We start from the raw sequence: 21,877 nt of genomic DNA on the forward strand, positions 1-21,877 counted from the left end.
TAATATTTCAACCATTAAAATAAAAATAATATTATAAATTCCCAATAACCTCCTGATTAATAAATATTACTATTGATTTATACTTAATCATATTTATTTTTTAAAAGAGTTTATTTACTCATATTATCAAAATGTAAAATGATTTTGGATTTTGGGAATTTAGATGAGATTAGTGTAGTGTATATTTTAGTCAGCAATGCAAAATGGATTTTTGTCCAAACACCAATGCAACAATCAGCACCACAAAAATTCAGACAAATTTTTTTTTTTTTAATTTAATTTTGTTTTATTATTTTGTTAACGACACAGAAAAAGAGACGTTATTTTAGAAATAACTCGTCAAACGAAGAAGCGAGCAAATACAGCACGACAAATCGTTTCCAAAGAATCTGAAAGAATTCCAGTTAAGCCGTACGTTCTCTCCGTTTTTCTCTTCATCGTCTCGATTCCGAAGCCCCCAATCCCATGCCAATACTCCTTCTTCTTCCTTCTTCTTGTTCTTCTTCAACTTCGTTTCCTTCGTTTCCCTCAGCCATTCACAAATTATCCAAACGCAGCTTCCAACCACAATCTCTGCCTTCTCTTATCCCTACCACCTCTCGCCTGCGTCGCCGCTCATTTTCCTCCCTTCGGTGCGCCACGCGCCGGGAAGATGTAGACGTCGATGCCTTCACGGAGAAATCCGGCTACCTCTTCGAGCTCAGCTCCTCCGACGCCGACTCTTTGGCCGACTACGACGCCTCCAAAATCGCCGCCATTTACAGGCGGAAGCCTTTCCTTGTTGTTCGCCGGCTGTTCCAAACTGGAACTACTTTCGGGAAATGGTTCGCGCTTCGCTACGTTGATAGACTCATGGAACGCTCCGACCAGATGTTCCAGGTTAAAATAATAATAATAATAATAAATTAAAAAAATAAAAATGTTAGTTTATGAGTTTTTTTATTTTTTTATTTTTTATGATTTATTGTTGAGCAACAAGCTGAGGAGGAAGATTCTGTTTTGGATTTTGATCAGGTTAGAGCTGCAGAACTTCGGAAAATATTGGTGGAACTAGGCCCGGTAAGTCTCAGACTGAATTATATATCTGAAATATTGTTTATTTATTTTCTGAAAATATATATGTGAAATTAATATATTATGTACAATATTATATAATTAGAGAAGTTAGCATAATATTATCAGGTAAAGAAAAAGAAAAAGTTTAGTACCAAAGGGCAATTATATAATTAAAAACGTTACTACAGTTTAGGGATTAACCAAGCAAATAATCCTTTTTCTTTTTGTTTTCTTTGATATATATATATATATATATATATACACATATATTGTTTGTAGTTTCTTCTACAAGTTTTAAGTATCCTGGTAATTGTGTTTGTAGGCATATATCAAAATTGCTCAGGCAATCTCATCTCGAGCTGTAAGTTGATTGAGGCTCTGGCTCTGCACTGTTGTTTTGTTTAGTTACTATTTTATTAATTATTACTTGTAGTATTAAATAATATTATGTTAGGGAGTAAATAGAAGACTCTAGTCTCAAATGGTCACTTATGTGAGACCTTTTTGTAGGATTTGATACCACCGTCGTATTTGGATGAACTTTCACTATTGCAAGATCGAATATCTCCATTTTCCAATGAAATTGCTTTCAATACAATAGAAGTAGAACTTGGCTTAGCAATAGATGAGCTTTTCTCAGAGATTTCTCCTCAGCCTATTGCTGCAGCATCCCTGGGGCAGGTTTGTGTTCACATGTGCTCTTGATCTTACACATTTTATATTTATGCAGTTTATCTAACATTCTGTGGCTGTGCCCAAATTCATGTCAAGTCTCTCTCTAATGTTAGGTTTATCAAGCTAGGCTTCGCCGCAGTGGAAAGGTTGTTGCCGTCAAAGTGCAAAGGCCAGGAGTACGAGCTGCTATATCACTAGACATATTAATTTTGCGTTTTCTAGCAGGAGTAGCTAAGAAAGCAGGAAAATTGAACACTGATCTTCAGGTATTGTTGCGAAATGTAACCAGGCTTATCATTTCACCAAAATTTCTGTTACACTGGAAATGAGGATAGAAATATTTGCATCCTTCTGGTGACATGATAAGGCATTAATCGTGTTGTCCATTGTACTTTGGGTCTAGTGGTGAATGCTAAAATCCTATTAGTGTAACAGAGACATATTTATGTGTGTGGGGTAGGACAAATAATAGAAAGAGAAGGAGGAGATATAATTTGAATAAAGGAGAAGAGAGAAGAAGTGTATGTGGTGTATGATTGTGTGCTGCATGTTGTTGAATTATTTCTAACATCAAATTAGATGGTCACATATTGTACCTTTATATGCAGGCAGTTGTTGATGAATGGGCATCAAGTCTTTTTCGGGTATGTATGGATTTCCTTGTGCTTTTCTTCGTCTTCTTATTTTTTTGTGTTTTTGTTGTTCTGGCTTTTTTTCCAAGCATATGTTAAAACTGAAACAAAACTGAAAGATGAAGTGAAAAGATTTAATTATGGACATTTAGAGAAGTTCTCTTTCACTCTCATCATTGTGTTGCAATATCCTATACTTACTCATAATTAGAATCAAAATATTGGTGTCTTTGTTTTTCTTCATGCGATGGCAAAATTTGGAATGATAGCTTTTGAAATCTTTATGCCAAAAAAACTGCTTAGTTATTTGCATTCATTTCTAACGCATTCTTTTCCTCCCTTCCTACCAAATAACATTGAGTCTGTTATTCGATAATGTTTTTAATAGCGATTCCTTAACCTTGTGAAGAAGATTCACATTAAATATTACAATTCAAGGGTGTAGACAGCCTTTACCAAAAAACAAAAAGGTCATACAGAGTTAATCTACAATGCAAAATCACTTACAAGATTGTTGTTAATTAACTTCATGATTTTTAAATCAATTATATCAAATATGATCAATTATTTCCTTTTCATTTTTCTCTTTCAGCTCTTATATATGTATGTTTATTCATGTATACAATACAATAAAAGAGCATGATAAGTTGATAACTATGTGGCCTTTTGGATTTTGTGCTTTGTCGCTTGTGGATGTAGGTCAGTTGACCAAACCACATTAAATTTGTGTTCATCTCTTCGGCTTGCTTATTTGTCATGTTAAAACAACTTGAATGAGGTATATTCTTAGTGCTTTAAATTGAATACAGGTAAATCACATTGAATGCAGGAGATGGATTACAGGAGAGAAGCAAAAAATGGTCTAAAGTTTAGGTAAGATAAGATTGAAAGGATTCTGTGAATTAACGAATTTTCTTGATTTTCATTACCATCTTTATCTGTATGGTTTTGTGATTCCTTTTGAGAGCCTGTCCCAACTTTTTCATTTCTGATTTTATTATATAGGAATAAAAATCAATTATTTAAATTTAAATTGTTTTGTTATCAAAAAGCTTTTTGATTAGAAGATTTAAGATTGTTAGTTGCCCTTTTAAACTTTAGGGTTTCTTTTATTTTCTAACAGCATTGGAGATTGTAATGGACAGTTGTTGATGAATAACATTTGAGTTTTCTCAATTTTTACCTCAATTTCTTGGTATTCTATTTAATCACAAGATTATTGAGACCCTTGTTATTCTTTGAGTATTGTCTTTGTCTTTCTCATAACTTCCTGCTACGTCAGTTTCTCTTCCTCTTGCTTGTAAATTTGCTTCCTTCCTTTCTTCACAATTAAAAGATTATTTACCAAAATCCATTTGAAAGTGATGGTGATGTAATTCAACATCTCTTAATTATGCTATTAGGTAGGCTTACATGTAGAAGGGGTGTTGACGATAGTATATGTTGTCTTAGCTTGATATTGCATAGCCTAGCTCCTAATAGCTTTATGGGATAAATGGCAACACAACATGGTATTAAAGCCCCATTATCTAAATGTTTGATGTGAGATGGGATTATAATGTTTAATGGTTAACTTAATATGTTTAATTGAGCCTACCTCTTACCATTTTAAACTTTTGCGAACAATGGTAACTTAACATGTGACCTAGCTAGTCTTGTATTTGAATCAGTAATCTCCATTTCCATATGACGCAATAAGTATCAATATTTGAAAAGTAACAAACATGAATAACCAAATAAAGATATTGTACTTTATATTTGTAGTCAATATACAGCTGCTTGATCATTTAATTCTAACTTAAAAAACAATTTTTTTATTTTTGACCATGTAAGTCTTTAATTCTAGTCCCTCAACATTGGGATTCTTTGCCTTATTTTCTGGTTGTTCTAATTCTTTATCCTATCTATTTTATAAATTTCTGTTATTTATCATGTTAAATGTTTCATACTGAAATTAATCTTTCTATGGATGTTTGAACTATGACCCACTATGGGCTAGAGCAGACAGCTATATGGCAATCTACCTGATGTTGTGGTGCCTGAAATGCATATGGAGTACACGACTCGTCAAGTCCTTATTATGGATTGGGTAGAGGTAATTGGTATTTATCCTTGTGGAACATTCATTTCTGCTTTCAATACAATTTAGTAGGTAGAACAGCATCCATTGAATGATTGGCTAACGGATTTGCAAAACGCAATTTGAGATTCTTTCTTGTAACCAACTAAAAGGATAAGTTAGAAATTTTGTAAAAAGATCCTTTGGATATGCTGGGCATTGGCAGTCATGCATACAACTGTCAACTGCTATGCTACATATATGCTCCTATATGTAGTAACTTTTTACAGGTTGCACTTTAATACTCTTAATAATATTATAATATAAAGGATGGTAGAAGTTGTTCTCTCTAAAATATGTTTCTTGGTTTGATTTTTTTGAATATGCAATGGATATATTGCTTATTATTATTATTTTTAATGTCACTGTAGGGAAAAAAGCTGTCAGAAATGAAGGATCTTTACTTGGTTGAGGTCAATCTCAAACTACTTGCAATGATGCATTTCTTGGAAATTATTTGTTATAGATTTGATTGTTTGATGTGCTTTCTAACTGAGATATCTGCTTGGTGTTGGGACAGGTAGGGGTTTACTGCTCCTTCAACCAACTTCTGGAATATGGGTTCTACCATGCAGATCCACACCCTGGAAACCTTCTTCGTACAAATGATGGGAAACTTGCTTATCTAGGTATTCTTGTGTAGCTACTTCTGTTCTGTTCAGAGGTGGAGGGATAGAATCCAAGACAGATGAAGACTTTTGGGATATGAGAATTGTAAAGATAACAGCAGTCCCAAAAGCCTAAGATACCATTTTAAGTTACCATCAAAACAAAATGTTTAAGCTCGTAGGAAGTGAACCTGACTACACATATTCAAGACTACACAGCAGCACACACTTAAGGTTATTGTTTTCTTTTTGACATAAAAAGAAAAATAATGAAAAGGAAATTCAAATGCTAAATTGTTTACCTATGATATCCTTGATTTGTTCATCCTTTGGTGTGTGTACTTTTTATTTTCTTTTCATTTCCAAGTTGAAAGTGGTTTAGGATGTCACTTCTCCAGGGTTGTGCTTTTTTAGGTTTTCTGCTTGTTGATGTTGAGTTTTATTTATAGTGTATTTGTGTGTGCCACATCTTATATAGGCGTAGAATTGTCCCTATATGTTTGTAATTCCATTTTAATTGTGTTTATGGTTTTGAAAAGTTTGCAAATGACAGGTATTATCTTCTAGATAGTGTATATTATTGGTATCTCATAAAGTCCTCTAATAAAATGACACATAGATGCTACCATGTTACAAATATCCTTTAAATCAAATTATTATTTACTTCTAGTAAGTTACCACAGTTCAAAAGCTTAAGCTGATAGATAGTAGGCTTATCTTGTATATGAAACTTATAAAATTTACAAAGGACTAAGATTAGGTCTTACATGTGCAAAACAATTAATTAACACAAATGGAATTAGTAAGATTCGAACGCAATACCTAGATAAGTAGGTTAATATCAAGTTAATTACCCATCTCAAAATCGTAAGCTGATAAGAAATAGGGTCAACTATTTATATCGAGCTAACAAGAAAATGACTCCTCTGTCAATCTTTCATAAATTGGTAAGGAATTAGGGCTTATCTCTTGAGTGTTCTATGAAAGCCTTCAAACCTGGGATTGTTGGACAGATTACTTGAATCTTCTGTATTAATATACATTTATGTAGCATGCAGAATTAACTTCTTATATCTTGCACCCACAGATTTTGGTATGATGGGTGAATTTAAACAAGAATTCCGTGATGGGTTCATTGAAGCTTGTCTCCATCTTGTAAATCGTGATTTCGATGCATTGTCTAAGGACTTTGTCACACTTGGGTATTGTGTTTCCTCATCTACCCTACAATGTCTGAGAAGTCTGCTCATTGACATCGGTATTTACTTGGCTTGCTTTTTGACAAAAACTTCAGGCTTCTTCCACCAACTGCGGATAAAGAAGCTGTAACAAAGGCTTTGACAGGTTTTACATGAAGCCTTGGATTTTGACTTCCTTCTTTTGAGAGTATCCTTTTGCTGTTTGTAGTGACATGTACATTTTTTGCCTGTAGGTGTCTTCCAAAATGCTGTTGCCAAAGGAGTTCGCAATATTAGTTTTGGAGACCTTTTAGGCGATTTAGGAATCACCATGTAAAGCTGTTCTCTTTTTACACTTTGATCTATATAACGAATGTATGTTATATATTTATGTTGGTGTTGATGCAGTATTCTACCTCGCTTTTTTAATTTTTCTTTGTGGTAAATGTGTATCTTGCTGTGTCAAGATAAAATGCTGGTATTGTATTGGATGTAATGCATCAAAGTGGTAAATGCTAGTATTGCAATATTGACTGAACACATTTTAATAACGTGATAAGCAAAAAATGAACTTATGGAATATAAGATAATGAAAATAGCAATATAAGGCACAGATTATGGTTATTTCTTTAGAGCTACCATTTGCTGACTTTTATCTTTTCAGTTTGTAAGCGGGTTCCTGAAATCTACTCATACTGTCACTAAAATTGTTCAGTCTCAAGCTTTATTTGATATTGTTCTCAATGAGTCGTTTGATAGTGTTTCCATTTGTTTCTGCAGGTATAAGTTCAAGTTTAGAATACCTTCATATTTTTCTCTTGTCATTCGAAGGTAGTCATATGTTTCTGATAAATCCAATGGATCTTTTGTAGTCCTAAATTACCAATCATAATGTCTAATCTCTAAGCTTATGAAAATTGTTAGCAACATTTGTCAGCCCTTCTTTTAGCATTATTTGCTAGAATTATTTACTTGAAATTATTGTTGTCCATTTTGTGATTCTCAGTCTTGCTGTATTGGAGGGAATTGCAGTCAGTCTTAATCCAGATTATAAAGTTTTGGGTAGTACATATCCATGGATTGCTAGAAAAGTACTAACTGATAGCTCGCCCAAGCTGAAATCGTCATTGCAATCGCTTCTTTATAAGGCAAAATCATGACTACGTTTCTTTAAATGTTTTTTCCTCTTTTATTATGCGAGTTTCATAGTGTAATCATTTTGAGTTTGTTTTGATAATTTTGAATCTGTTTGTGTATTTATACTTTCTTATACAAAGATCTTGAGTCCTAGTTCATGTTTCTTCAGGAAGGTGTTTTCAGAATTGATCGTCTTGAATCTCTTCTACAAGAGGTGGGATTTTCCTTCCTTTCTTTCTATCTAATATTATTTTCCTATTGTCACTTTTGACTTGCACATCAACATTTACTGTTTATAATTAGGTAATATGTCCTTTGGCCTTCTGTAGCTATTGCTTCTTGTTTTTGTAAAAGCTCTTCCATAAATTTACTTATGTAGTTTGTTTTATTTTTAAGTACCTTATTGCTTAAGAGTGGCTGTTGTTGAAGTTTTGAAACAAGTTTCTTAGGACTGAAATGGGCATTCATTCTTGGATTCTATTGTGCGCTTTTGGCATTGTCAATTGATATGTTACAAAGAGTCAGTTCTACCCATAGCCTGCCCTTTTTTGATGTTGGAATTATTTTATGAAAATTGTTCTAGTCATAACCCCTTTTGTGTTGGGAGCTGGAGCATCATTGTGGAGCGATTTTTTTTTTTTTTTTTTTTCACCTTTCTTTATTTTGTAACATCAAGTAGAGTAGTAAATATGACAGTTGGCCGTGGTTGACTTACATTACAACTCATATTGACCAAGGTTGTATCTCCTTTGATCAACGGTGTAATTGACAATGGTCAAAGATCCTTTTCTGGCATGAAATCTAGCATTCTATGACCTAACTCAAAAAAAATTATTGAAAAACTGAATTAGGGTTCAGCCATGTTCACAAGGAATGCTGATATAAGTTTATTATTTCTTACCATCCGTGGTTACAGGGATTTCTCTTCCTCGAAGCTATGTTTTAGTTTGTGCCATCTCATTAGCTATGGTTCTATACACTCTTGAACTCAGCCAGAAGAAAAGTTTTGTGCTTTTCTTGTTAAAAGATTAAAGAGCACAAGAATTGAAAATGTAGTTTGGACTGCTGATGATTTTTTATTATAGATAATTCGTGCAAACTACTTACTTGATGCCAACTTAGATTGGAAGCTATAGACACTTGATATAGCTTAAAAGGAAGACTAGTTTTGTATTTTGGAGGGGGGATATAGTAGTAAAGCCTTTTAAAGAGTATTTGGTTTCTTGGTAAAGTTTTTGTTGAAGGTAAACCTAAAGGGGGTTTGCGGTGAGTAAGTTGAAAGAAAAATAGTGCCTTTCTAGGCAAATATTTGTGGAGATTCCTTTGAAGGAGGGATCCTTATAGTATTAGATTCATATACATAGAACTTCCTCTTAACTATTAATCTTATTGTATATGGTAACTTAACAAGAAGATATCGAAGCCTGCACGTCTAACTGTTCTTTTGTTGAAAGTTTTCTAGAAATATTAAGTAGAAGGGTAGAAAGCAAATTGTCCATGCATTAGTCATTTATGATAGTTAGAGCCTAACTATATACCCGTAGGTAAAGGAAGATTTGAAATTCTGTAAGAGAAGGTTAACATGCTGCAGATGGCAAGGCTAATTCTTTAAACAGATATACCACATCCTTCAACAAAAATAGTGTTGAGTAATACTGGAGAACCATTGTTTTATTTTAGTTTTTGTCTGTGTTTATGTGACCTTTGAATATTCCTTGATGACTTATTATATATTTCCCACTTTCCTGTTGTATTAGATAGTCTGGATAACCAATTTTCTGATGCTTACCTTGTCTCTTGCTTTCTTGTCATAGCCTATCACTTCCATGTATTAAGAATTCCTATTTACTCTTATGGCAGTCACTTCGCGCCAGAACTGAGAGGGCCTTGGTTAGTAAGCAAGATGGAGATGCTAATTCCAGGGTGGTTATGAAGCAAATGCTCTCCTTTATGTTAACTGACAAGGTATGGATTTACACGTGTATGTATAACTTTGTATATGTTGACCATATCATGAAATTAACCTTATATCTTCGATTTTTCAATGATGAAAAATTTCAGGGTGCATTTGTGAGGGATATACTTCTTCAAGAGTTTGCTAAGGTAGAATCATTGTAAACACAATAGACAAATATTAGTAGGAGTCTAACTTGAGTGCACATAAGTACAACCAATTCACGAAATTGCGTTTTATATTGCTAATGATATTGCCTCGCTATGTTATCACTTTTTTTCTCCTTTCTTTTTTCTTTTTCTCTCTCTCTTTCACTACATTAAATTTCCCTCTGCCACTGCTTACAGGGATTGGATGCGTTTGGGCTGGCGACCTTGGATTCTGTATCGTCTATGGCTTTTGCAGGCTTACCCTTCCTTGGTACATTGTCGTTCACAACAATGACTGATGAAGACAAAAACAACTTGAGGACCTTGTATCGCCTTATTCTTTTGTTCTCGAAGCTTCAAAGCAGTGAAAACTCCAGCAGGGTAAGAGCTTAAACTTGTTTTACTGCTCTTAAACTTGTTTTACATTGTGATTATATGGAAAGGTGGAGTGAGAGGGAAGAAAGACATGAAACTTGATTTAGTTTTTGAGTTAATCAAAGTGTGCTTTAATAGTCACAGGAAAAAAATAAAAAATAAAAAATAAAAATAAATAAAAAAGAAAAATAAAAGGAATGTTTTAATGTTTTCCTGGAGCAGCTTTTCAAACTCTTTTGATGTGTGGAATTATCATTAACTAGCTTGTTGTTAATCCTAAATCAATAAAACGTTGATGCTTTAAATGACTGCAAATCGTTTGTAGGACTATGATTTAAGTTTCTATCAATCAGCTGTCATAGATTGATAAGTAGCTTGAGTCAAGGTGATAAATAGCTTGTTTTGAGAATGGTGTTGCCAGTTCTTTGTCCGCTTGTAAGTTATCTTATGGGTTAAAAGATTGTAGTGTAGATGGTCTATGTTTTTTGACAGCTGCTAATAAGTTTTGTTGATTTTATATGAAATACTTGGGATCAACTTGAAAACCCACTATGTTTTTATGGGTTTAACAGATTGATTTGCGACGTGGAACCCATAGAGCCCTATAGTTCTCTAAGCCAGTCCAATAAAGGAGAACAAAATCAATAAGATAATATGTTAAAACTGGTTCCTTTGATAGTCCAGTTTGCAATGACTCTGTTCAAGGCGTGGTGCTTAAATCCCCCTCCCAATTTATCACCCAAAATAAAAAAAATAAAAAGAAGAAGAAGAAGTTAAAACTGACATCTAATTAATTATACTACCTGATAAGAGTGGAAGGTCTATTAAGCTTGAAACTGAAATTTAGTTGATTTGTCCAATTGTCATGTTATGTGGATATCTTTATCTGCTTTGCCTGAAATATCATCTGCTGTGGGGGTGAATTGCATTGAATACATAATATTTTTTTCATTCAGCTTACAGAATTTTAATTAAGCTCATGCCGTCAAAATGGCTTATAATCTTTTATGCCACAGTTAAAACTAATTTATCTCCTATTTTCTTGTAGGGAGGTAGGGAGGTTATTCCGCAGATCAATCAGACAACAAACATAGAGGAAGTATCATTGGTATTTAATCGACTAGCCTCTGTTGAAGAAATTCTACCTATACTTTCTGTAATTCCTGAGGTAAAAATCATATTATATTTTAATGCAGATCAATGTTTTTATATTCTAATTCATGCACACGACAAACATTTATTTGTGCATACGTATTTGAACTCGAATGCTAGAATGATAACTGTAGTACTAAAATACTATTTATGAATCACTGTGTGTAAATGTAATTATGGGTCATTTTAGTTATGCTCCGTTCTTTGTATCAAAAGTGACATGTTGAACTGTGAAGCTTCTTTCGCCATAATTCACATTCATTATTCCAATCTAACTGAAACTCCCCAAATATTCACTCTGTGTTCATAGCATTTCGTGAAGTTTCTGTTTAATTGCATCTATATAAGAAGCCTCTCTTGTCGTTTCCTCTTCAATATTCTTGCTGATTAAGAAACCTCTTAATTTGGCAGCTCCCACCAGAATCACAACAGCAGTTACTTACTCTGCCAGCTGATTTGTCCGGACGGTTAATTTCCCGTGTTGCTGCAAGAACTATTCGAAGAATCATTTTGTGAGGGATAAATGTAATTTAGAAGCCAGTAAATGCAGCTACTTTTTGGATCTCCCTGCCTGTTCCCAATTTACACAATATCTCAGGACACAAATAGGTTCCATCTTTCATTTTTAACATTGAGAAAGGATTTTTCTTCTATAAAATGCATTTTTATTTTCTGGTCCTCATTCAGTTTCCTTAATAGTTGGAATTATCGAACTGTTTACAGTCTTATAACAGTGCCAGATATCAGAAACTGTCCAGAATTTGCATCTATTACTAATACCTGAATTGGCTTGCTGTCCTACTCAAGCTTTAATATAGCAAATTTTTATCATGTTCCTGGCTGCGTTTTTTTAAAAAAAAAAAAAAATTAACGCTAAAAGAATGGAGTGATTGATTTTGTTTTTTCTTCCCCTGCTTGACAATAAACCTCCTGAAGGACTGGTTTCAAGTTGCAGGAGCCTTAGAAAATCTGAGTTAGGAATCAGGCTGAATATTGAACTGTCTAATCAATCTTCTAGTCAAATATGAGAGGGGGAGGAAAAGTAAAAATAAAAATAAAAATCCTTATTTCGGAAATTGGAACCGCAAGAAGAAAGAATTGAGGGGGAAAGAAAAGGATTTATTTTACTTTTTATTTTCGGTATACTTCATGGTAATACAACAACAATAATTATAAAATAATTGATAGGCATGGAGCACGTAGATTCTATCATATCAAGTTTGATGCAGAGTGCTACAAAAAGAGAATGTAACAACACAAAATACAAGCATATTAGGAACATATTTACGTGGCAAATGGGAAAAAAAAAAAAATCTCAATTAATGAATTAATTTTAAAAAGGGATAAATGACCTTTAGAATAACCTTTAGGACTTGTTACGTCATTAAATTCTCAATAAATCAAAATCTTTTATATAAAATCGAAATAACTCCAATCAAATGACACTTTTATCCAGGACCTTGACAAAAATTAATAGTACAAGATCGTTTTGTAACCGGTGATATGGACCTCGATTTTCACCAACTTATATGGCCAAACCCACATGCTTAATAACATAAATGATGGCCTGATGTAAGAGAAATCTGCAGTCTCGTTTTATTTTATCTCACACAAATAAGACATTGTAGGAGTCAAAAAAGGATAAACAAAAGATGATTTCCCAAAGTGATGATTCTAAGAAAAATCCTATGAGAAGAAATTTTAAATGTCACAACAAAGAAGTGGATCGCACAAAATTTTCCTATTCCTCTAACCCATTTATCCGACTACGCTAATCACATACTCGTAAACACTAAAATGAACACAATGGTGCTCATATTTCAGATCCTTATTTGGATCATTTCTTAACATTAATTTTACAAGCAATTGGAATGGATTGAAAGAATAGTAAGCTTCGTTCTTCCAAAGAACAGATTGAAGCCTGCAACGCTGTACGTTGGGTTGTTTTCTGACCGACTAAAGAATGTTCTTGCGTGACTACATGCTAAGATGGCTGAATCTGCTCCCGCCGAAGCATCTTTTGGAGCTGTAACACTTCTTCTTGTTGTGCTGGTGGCAGTGAACTCAACTGCTCAGGTGTTAGGCTCAGAACTTGTTGCAGTAGGGTAGACTCCACGTCCAATGGAGGCTGCGGCTGAAGAGAAACAACGATATCAAATTAAATGTCAAGGACTATAACAGAATTCTTGATTCCAGTATGGAAAATAAATACATAAATAAAAATAACAAATTAACTCTACTGTACTGTAATAATGTTAAAAGGATAATTATTCTTTTGCCTTTGGAAATAAAGATAGATTGAAAACTAAAAATACATTTTTGAAAATATACAGGTCTGCGGCATCTAATATGCAAACTCAGATTAGGATACAAAAGTGGACCAATCAACTTATTTTCGACATACTCGTTTTATGCACACCTTTAAACCGTAATTCATCATTTATGTTGAGTTTAAACTATTCAATTTTAATACTTAAAAGTTCTAAAAGCATCTGATGGTACCAATCATTGTTCCTTCAGTAATGCATGCTATCTTCTTACACACAAAACTTTCACAAGTAAAAGCACCATACCTCATTGTCCTTGCCATGCACAATTTCAACTTTCTGGCAAAGTTAATAACAGTATATTCTAGAATGCAGCATCAGTAAGGATCTAGTTTGTAATCATTTAAAGCTTCCAAATAGGACATCAGAACTAAACAATATGACATGGTGATGGCAGCCCGATAAACGGGTAACAAATTCATAAAATTTCATAAATGCAAATAAAAATAGTCACAGAGCTTCAAATTCAATTTTTTGAAAATGCATAACATAAACAAGTAGTCATTTCAGAATACCTTAACATATACATAAATCTCATATCCCCTTGCAAGATGCAGAACCACAAAAATGCATTTCTAATTTATTGAGATGGGCAAGAATAATACTATAAGCCAGACCAATAGTAGAAAGAAAGGATGGAAAGGATTTTAAACCCATGTTTACGGAACTAGTTATGTAAAGAACAAAAGATAAATAACTTGAAGGGTTGATTATAAAATTCACCCCTCGACTTTAGTGCAAACTTCAATTTCGTCGTCAAACTTTTTCTTTTCTTTCTGAGATGTTGACTTTAACCAATCAGTAGTACCAACTAAATTCTTGTTTGCAAGTTCTGTTAATTTTAACAAAATAAATAAGAGAAAAAATTCATAACCAAATATCATTATAATGTGACTCATCGATACAATAAGTAAACTATTTCTTTTTTCATGTTTTTTAAGTTATCTTTTTTCTGTTTGGTCAAAATAAACTTCAAGCAATCCTTTAGTATTATTAGTTAAAATTCATTTATTAGTTCGAAACTTATAATTAGGAGATAAATGTCAAAAGGAGTTAAATCTCGATGAAATTCCTCAACACAAGAACCTAATTGTTAGGTCAGAGATCAGGGTTAACATTGTTTTCTCTAAATTAATAAATAATAAAAATATTGAATACCAATTTGAAATTTACACCAAAGGTAAGATATTAAGGATATATAAATATATTGAAAAATCATCTCAAGACAAAATGCAAAACAGAGAGAGAATGCAAAGGGCACCGAAAGATAAGATAGAATATTCATCAACACTCACTCCAGAATATTGTGATAGAATATTCATCAACACTCACTCCAGAATATCGTTCTGCTTTCTTTTTTTTTTTCTATTTGTTATTTTACTTGAAGCCACTATAGCCATGTTATTTCAAACTGATTTATTTTCATAAATGCTTAAGAGTAATGAAAATTGGGAACATATTACTCAAGATGGTAGATGCATGGACCTTCATATGTATTAGATATGCAAATATTAGTAGTTAGAATTTTCCTACAATTAACTCTAAGGTTATATTATATTTAATTAACCTAAATTTAGTCAAATTTTTAAACATCAAAGTAAGAATTAATGAGAGCTTACTTAGTTATTATGTTCTTGCAATGTAGAAATACTTGAAGATATAATTGCCATCGAAATCACAAAGTTAATATCAAGGGAAGTTTCTATGAGAAGCACTATTGGGAACATATTACCTGAGATATTTGCTTTTCAGAATGCACTTCTTCTGGCTTAGGAGCAGTGTTTCCAGGCAATGAGCCAGTTCCAAATACTTGGGACGTTGCAGCTCCATTAACATTAGACACATTCAAATTTGCCCCTGAGTAAGAGGAGTTCCTTCCATCATCCAGCTTTCTCATTTTTGCAGGGTGATTAATCGATTGCAAAGGATCAGAAACCATGCTTGTTTGCTTAGCTAACCCCAGAGGCATATTTGGATGTGTGTTAATTCTGTGGGCCCAAGTTGTATTTTCAGCAACTTGAGCTGGCCTATCGGCATCCCTGTTAATTGTTTGCAAAATACCTGATGATATTGAGGGGCCAGGCTGTTATAATAAATGTAGTTAGACAAATCTAATTATATTAAAAGCAACTAAAAAATGAAAAAAAAAAAAAAAAATCACTAAAACCACCTAAGGAGCACAGGAGGAAGTTTCTCATCATCGCTACAGTATATTTTGTTTAGATTTTATCGTTCTCAGCTCAAAACCAAAAGAAAAGTTTTAACCAATTTTAGCTCAACAAATATAAAGAACTAACAAAATAAAGAGTGAGAAGAATTTTCTCAGCTTATCTACCCCTTGATATTTTGCCTATGGAAATTAATATTTTGTTCCTTTCCAACACTTCCCTCTTTCTCAGTCTAAGGTAGACAACCAATAAATATATTAAAATAAATTCTAAAGTAGACACCAAATTGACAAAAGCAGGATTTTCTGCCCTAAGAGATCTTTTAAGCTCAAAAGCATAATTTATCTTAACCAGCCTAGGAACAGATGACCAGAAAGAATTTATTGTCAACCATACCAATATGTACATAAGAACTAGAAAAATTTTGCACCTGATATCCTGCATCTGACAAAGTAGGACGAGGTACAAGAGAAGATTTCAAGGTGGCATTTGTATGAACCATCTGAGAACTGAGCCCCAAATTTACAGTTCCCACCTGGCCTGGGTATTTTGGTAAATGGGGCATTTGCTGGTTCGAAGAAGAGGCATTTGCCACCTGAATTTGTGGCCGAACGGACAAACTGCTTGTTGACTGAGGCTGTATGGGAGGAAGAGTTGAAACCACAGACTGCCCTGACAATGTGGCTGGTTGTAAAGCATGGTGATTTGCATGTATTGGAAGCTGAATTTGAGGCTGCATAGGAGGTTGTGGAGATGCAGAAAACTGATTATGAACCAAAGAATTTTGAGGCACAGTAGAAACTTGACTTTCTTGTAATTTGGGCATCAAACCAGACTGCAGTTTACTCTGTGCTGGAGGGGGTAGCCCAGGATGAATTTGAACAGCAGACAGTTGACCTGGCCGCCCATCATGTAGTGGAGGCTGTGAGGATCGACCCGAAGCTTGCCTAATATTCGGCATCTGCAACTGCAAATTTTAAAAAGAGAAGTCCTTATCAATTAGAGGCCCTAAGACAAGTGGTGATTGGTAACCGACAAAACATCAATTAGAGATCACAAAACAAACCATCTGTGGCGACACCATTCCTAGCATGATCTGCGCCTGTGGATGAAAAAAAAATTAACTTTACACTATGGAACATAAATATATAATTCAGCAGGAACTTTCAAACTGAGGGATAAATCTTTTAAAGGTGGCCAATTAGATCAGGATGATGTTCAGTTAAAATAACTGTTATGGTATTACATATACGGTAAGCGTTTTGAGAATTTTGAGCTAATAACAAAAAGGTGAGAGGAGATTGGAGGTGGATTCAGGCCAGAAACTGTCAATAAACTAATAAACTTAATGGATATGGTATTAACAGTTCATGTCATGCATGGTGTGGGTGATATAAGTTCTTAAACACGTTTGGTTTCCTCAAAAAGAACCTTACAAGCATCTAGAATCGTTTTCTCAAAATGAAACTTACAGTGACATTTTGTCCCAAAAAGAAATTGCGGAAAACAGTCATTGCAAAGCTGTCGTAAGATCTAACAAAGTTAGGACTGAAAACACGGACAGAATGGCATTTATACGTACTCTAACCTTCATCAATTCTTAATGAAGGAAAGAGGGAGTAACGAAGAGCTTTTATGATTAGAAGGTAAAAAAAAAAAAAAAAAAAATGCAGTACTATCCCATCTCATATTCAAATAACTTCAACTTTGTTTAAGAAGAATAAGTGAATGAAAGGTCAAGAGAACTTAACAATTTGTACAGATATGAAAATCCTGCACAAATCAAATCCAAAGACAGGACCTCTTAAGATATGAACAAGAATTCATTAATTTATTATAATGGGACAACGGAAAAGCCTTTTCTGAGGAAAAAAGTATATATACATAAAGGATACACGTATAGGAATATACAAGCCTAATTTCAAAGTAATAGACAGCATTGAACAATTAATGGTACCACAGAGAAAACTAATTGGACATACACCAAAAAGAGGGGAAATACCTGAAAAAGTGCTTTTGGCAACTGTGGCTTATCAAGCAATAGCTGACGAGCTAGTTCCTTATTTTGCGTAGCCATTGCCTGTCATAAGAAAACATGAAAAATACCATACAAATATAATTATTCATATTAAAAAATAAACTTAGCTCAGTTGCTAACCTTGAGCTCAGACATTATTTCATTTAGCTGACTTCTAGACATTTTGGCCAGATGTAGAGTTAAAGGGTCATTTGCCAATGCAGACTGACCCTGCAAGCCAATTTGATTTGACTGCTGAACACCACCTAGAGCTCCTGCCATGACAGCTGCAGCAGTTATTGCTATATGAAGTCCGATTGGCTGATGCTGACCAGATTCCCCATGAGTCGCTGGGCCACCCACTTGTTTTTGAGGGTCTTTGATTTATACATAAGAAATCATATATTGTTTCAGGTATTTTGGAGAGATGATAATTCAAACAGAAATGAAACAAGAAGATAGAGAACAAATAAAACTAACCAACATTTGCAGAAAGTCCAGGTCCACCCCGTCCCTGTGTGAGAAGGAAAGGAAAATGTTTAAGCTTATGATAACAAGACATTTTAGAAGCTACAATGCATGCAAGCCACAAGATATAGTATTCAGCTCAAGGTAGACGAAAAGAATTAAACATAATTTTTAAGATCCATGTAACTTCCTCCCTATACATTACTAATAAGTAAAAAGGACCAAATAAAGCAAATTAATTTACAGCAGTGATCACGTGACTTCAAGAAAATTAGAAAAGCGAAGAGTAATGAGGTAGATAAATAGTACATTTCTTACCTGGTCTCGAGTTCTATCAGCACCTTTATCATTTTCGGCAAAGTCAACCCTTAGCTGCCGGCCATTGATCTCATAACCCTGAAGGTTACGCCGAGCACTTAGCGCCGTCTCTTCATCCTTATATTCACAAAATCCATAACCTTTTGGCTTTCCAGTCTCCCTATCAATAACTAATCTGCAGATGACAGAAAATTTCAAGTAAAGTTCTTTCCAAACCACCTAGAGTTTGATCCATTTCTGGATTATCCAATAATTGACACACATAACCTTTACAACTTGAGCATATAAGAATTACATTTATTTTCTCATGCATCCAACCATTTATTCTGATGGCCAATGAGAGAAGTATAACGAAATCTTTGAATTCAGTTTTCTTTCAAAGAAAGGAGAGAGAGAGAGAGAGAGAGACCCAATTTAAAACTAAGAACAAGGTAGGTAATTTTTCAATCACCCTTCAAAAAATTAAAGTTGCATAAAAATAATTTCTCGGCTACCAAACAGAATAAAAAAAAAAAAAAAAAAGGGAACCAAACTAAAAAAGAAAAAATTATAAAACTTTAGGGTTTTCATGAAGAATAGTTTAAACTTGGAAAACTGACCTGAAAGATACAACAGGCCCAACCTCCTGGCAGATTTCTATAAGCTGCTCCTCGGTGGCATCATATGGTATATTTCCAACTGCCAACACAAATCAAAAAGAACAAAATTAAATTAAAACAAAATAAAGAATAGCCCAGAAACCAAAACCAAATTTTATAAAACACCAGAAAAACTTCAAATCAGAATCCCCAAATTCCTTTCAAAAAAATAAAATAAAGTAAAACCCTATTTAGCCAATACCATAAAAAAGAAAAGCTCGAGGTTAAAAAAAAAAAAAAAAAAATCCGAACTAACGCCGGCATCACAATAAGCACAAAGATTCAAATTTTGAGAGAGACAGAGAAAGTACCAAAAACGCAACGGTGCTGAGAAGAGGCCATATAAAATCAAGAGGATGAGAAGAAGAAGAAGGTGAAGCACTGCTTCATCTTCTTCCTCCTTTGCATCCTTCTCTTTATTACTCTACTTTCTACTTCTTCTTCCTCCTCCTCCTTTCTTCCAAATAACCACTGCTATTCCACTAACTCTCTATTTATATTTTTCTATAGACACAAACAGTAAACAGAGAAATAGAGCTACAGGGAGAGAAAAAAACAAAAAAGTTTGTATCTTTATTTTCCTTCTGAAATTCCGAATTTGAGAGAAAACCACTAACGCTGAAGAAGAAGAAGAAGAAGAAGAAGGGGTTCGCTTCCTCGCTCGCACGCTATTATAGAAAACAGAAAGAAAAAAATAAATAAAATACAAAGACAATTTTAGTGTTTTCGAATTTTTTTTTTTTTTTAATTTCTTTGCCTTTAGGTAATGTTGGAAAGCCTAATTTAATAAATCCCAGTAGGATCTCAGGATTCATTTTCACCGTTGGATCACACTCGATTACTCCTGACCGTTGAAGTCAGTTTACCAGTAACCCTTTATTTTATTTTATAAAGTGGGTTACTATAATATAATTTCTAAAGAATATCTAGAACCCATAAAATCACATCATAGGTCTCCATTTCTTTACCTTTGATTTTTTTTTTTTTAATAATAATCATAATCCCTAAAAAAATAAAATAAAATAACTTTCTTCTTGCTTCCTGTGTATATGTTTGTATAATGTATTTCGCATTTTCAATCTTTAAAAAAAAAAAAAAATTATTTTTTGTTTTCCTTTTATTGAAATGTGTTTCTATTTTCATAAATTATAAATAGTTCATTTCCCTCTTTTTAGAATTTGAAAAATAAATATATAGGTTGATTAAAGATTTAATTATAGAATCAGTTTTGAGTTGTGTCAGTTTTAGTGTATTCCAAAGCATCAAAAACAAAAATTTTAATTAGAAACGGTAAGAGATTTAAAAACATTTTTGCATTTTTATAAGATGGTTAAGCACACATTTTTTTCACATTGTATTTTTATGATAAATTCAAATTTGTTTCCACTGGATTTTATTATTTGAATTTATGATTAGGGTATTTTGATTTAGGTTTAAAATATTCTTTTAATAATTTTTTAAAAGTTAAAATAAAAAATTTGAACAATTTTTCAGTCATTATTCAAACAGTTCATATTTAATCACTTGAAACTTTATTTTCTCCCAGATTTAAGTGAGGAAAGAGGGTTCCAAAAACTTCATTGACAGCCACAACAAGGTTTTTACTAGCTTTCAGAGTTAGAGATATTACAAATCAAATCCAAACACTTTTTGTTTCATCACTTTCATTATAAATTGACATTTCAAGTTTTTGTGTGTTTTCTTTGTAAATTTTTCATTGGATTTCTTTGTTTATAATGTTTCCATTTAGTAAAAGAAACTCATATGTATTTTCTTCCTTTAGATTTTTCTAAAAACACTTCCTTACCAAATACTAGTTGATTATTTTTGAAATTTGTTGCAACAAAAGCTTGGAGGTGGATTTCTCATGCGAGGAAGATCATGAAACAATTGTTGTGGAGTCATCATTACAAGAAAGAGTCATTGCAACAGTTTGGAAGTGCAACTATTCCACATTATGATAGAAAATTGGATCAACCATTATCATAGTGAATAAAAATGCTAGATACCATTGCTTATATCTAGCATGTGTGTCCCTTTGTATGATTTTTCTCTATTTTAATGGATATAGATTAGTGATGGTGGCTAAAACTTCCCTCAACATAAATGTCTATGTTAATTTTTACTTTTCTATATTTACTATTTTCAATATTATTGGTTAGAAGGATTGAGTTTCTGAATTCTCCTATGCTTGTTAAATATGATATAAAGTAGGTTTAAGCTCTTACATGTTCTTTTTTGAATACACTCACAAAAAAAAGGGCAAAATTTATGAAAATACTTATTTAATCCTATTCTAGACATTTTTCGATTAAATTTTCATTTACAAAATCATGAAAAGCAAAATTATTTTTACATTTGGCTTTATTTCAAAATTGTGCCTTTATTTTTAATTATTTCAATTGAGTGCCTCTATTTTACATTTGGCTTCAATCCAGGTAAATTGGCAATTGAAATATTTACTTAACTAACTTGCCTCCAACCTCCTCCAATACCAAAAATTGACGTCTCTGCATTTTAGAGAGAGAAAATTGCCCCAAAAAAATAATAATTAAAGAATGGTAGGAAGGAGAGGGGAATTGAGAGGGAGACATGTCTCCAACCTCCAAACTTCATTGTTTTTTATATTTTAGAGAGAGAAAAATGCAGAGAAGAAAAAACCAAAAAAGAGAGAGAGAGAGAGAGAGAGAAGGAGAAGATCCCATAGAGTGAAAAAGATATGAAAAGACAAGGGGGGCTTTCAGTATCTAGTGTCTTTGAAGCAAAAATTACTGGGTACAACAGCAATTATAACTTAGATAAAGTTGATATGATAAACAAATTAGCTTTCTAAGCAAATCAAATTCAACATAAAGTGGTATTTAACTATTGCACATCTTTCCATGGACGTAGAAAAAGAAGAAAAT

At 33.1% G+C, this 21,877-nt stretch overlaps 2 protein-coding genes across 5 annotated transcripts; one reads left to right on the forward strand and one right to left on the reverse strand.

Annotated features, from left to right (window-relative positions):
• Window positions 1-282: 282 nt before the first annotated feature.
• LOC107421390 (uncharacterized aarF domain-containing protein kinase At1g71810, chloroplastic) lies at window positions 283-11,717 on the forward strand. Of its 3 annotated transcripts, XM_016030619.4 has the most exons (21): window positions 287-879; window positions 1,015-1,059; window positions 1,379-1,417; window positions 1,567-1,737; window positions 1,845-1,997; window positions 2,340-2,375; window positions 3,193-3,236; window positions 4,368-4,458; window positions 4,854-4,895; window positions 5,003-5,111; window positions 6,178-6,292; window positions 6,385-6,434; window positions 6,523-6,601; window positions 7,049-7,099; window positions 7,275-7,416; window positions 7,575-7,619; window positions 9,266-9,370; window positions 9,467-9,508; window positions 9,707-9,889; window positions 10,932-11,051; window positions 11,447-11,717. In XM_016030619.4, the coding sequence occupies exons 1-21, from the start codon at window positions 466-468 to the stop codon at window positions 11,549-11,551; spliced, it is 2,181 nt and encodes a 726-aa protein (XP_015886105.3). In that variant the 5' UTR covers window positions 287-465; the 3' UTR covers window positions 11,552-11,717. The 3 variants fall into 3 exon arrangements, with proteins under 3 accessions (XP_015886106.3, XP_048331566.2, XP_015886105.3); XM_016030620.4 differs by lacking the exon at window positions 1,379-1,417 and having other exon boundaries at window positions 283-879; XM_048475609.2 differs by lacking the exon at window positions 7,049-7,099 and having other exon boundaries at window positions 284-879.
• Window positions 11,718-12,608: 891 nt separating this feature from the next.
• Window positions 12,609-19,711, reverse strand: LOC107421388 (cleavage stimulating factor 64). 2 transcript variants are annotated; one of them, XM_016030617.4, is made up of 10 exons: window positions 19,283-19,711; window positions 18,933-19,011; window positions 18,334-18,508; window positions 18,028-18,061; window positions 17,689-17,924; window positions 17,533-17,610; window positions 16,597-16,632; window positions 15,961-16,497; window positions 15,095-15,445; window positions 12,609-13,163 (listed from the first exon to the last, which is right to left on the reverse strand). In XM_016030617.4, exons 1-10 carry the CDS (start codon window positions 19,311-19,313, stop codon window positions 13,020-13,022), a joined length of 1,701 nt encoding a protein of 566 aa, XP_015886103.3. In that variant the 5' UTR covers window positions 19,314-19,711; the 3' UTR covers window positions 12,609-13,019. The 2 variants fall into 2 exon arrangements, with proteins under 2 accessions (XP_015886103.3, XP_015886102.3); XM_016030616.4 differs by having other exon boundaries at window positions 12,609-13,169; window positions 19,283-19,710.
• Between the last annotated feature and the right edge of the window lie 2,166 nt (window positions 19,712-21,877).

The sequence above is a fragment of the Ziziphus jujuba genome, chromosome 5 (genome assembly GCF_031755915.1).
Source record: "Ziziphus jujuba cultivar Dongzao chromosome 5, ASM3175591v1".
In the NCBI taxonomy this organism is placed as follows: Eukaryota; Viridiplantae; Streptophyta; class Magnoliopsida; order Rosales; family Rhamnaceae; genus Ziziphus; species Ziziphus jujuba.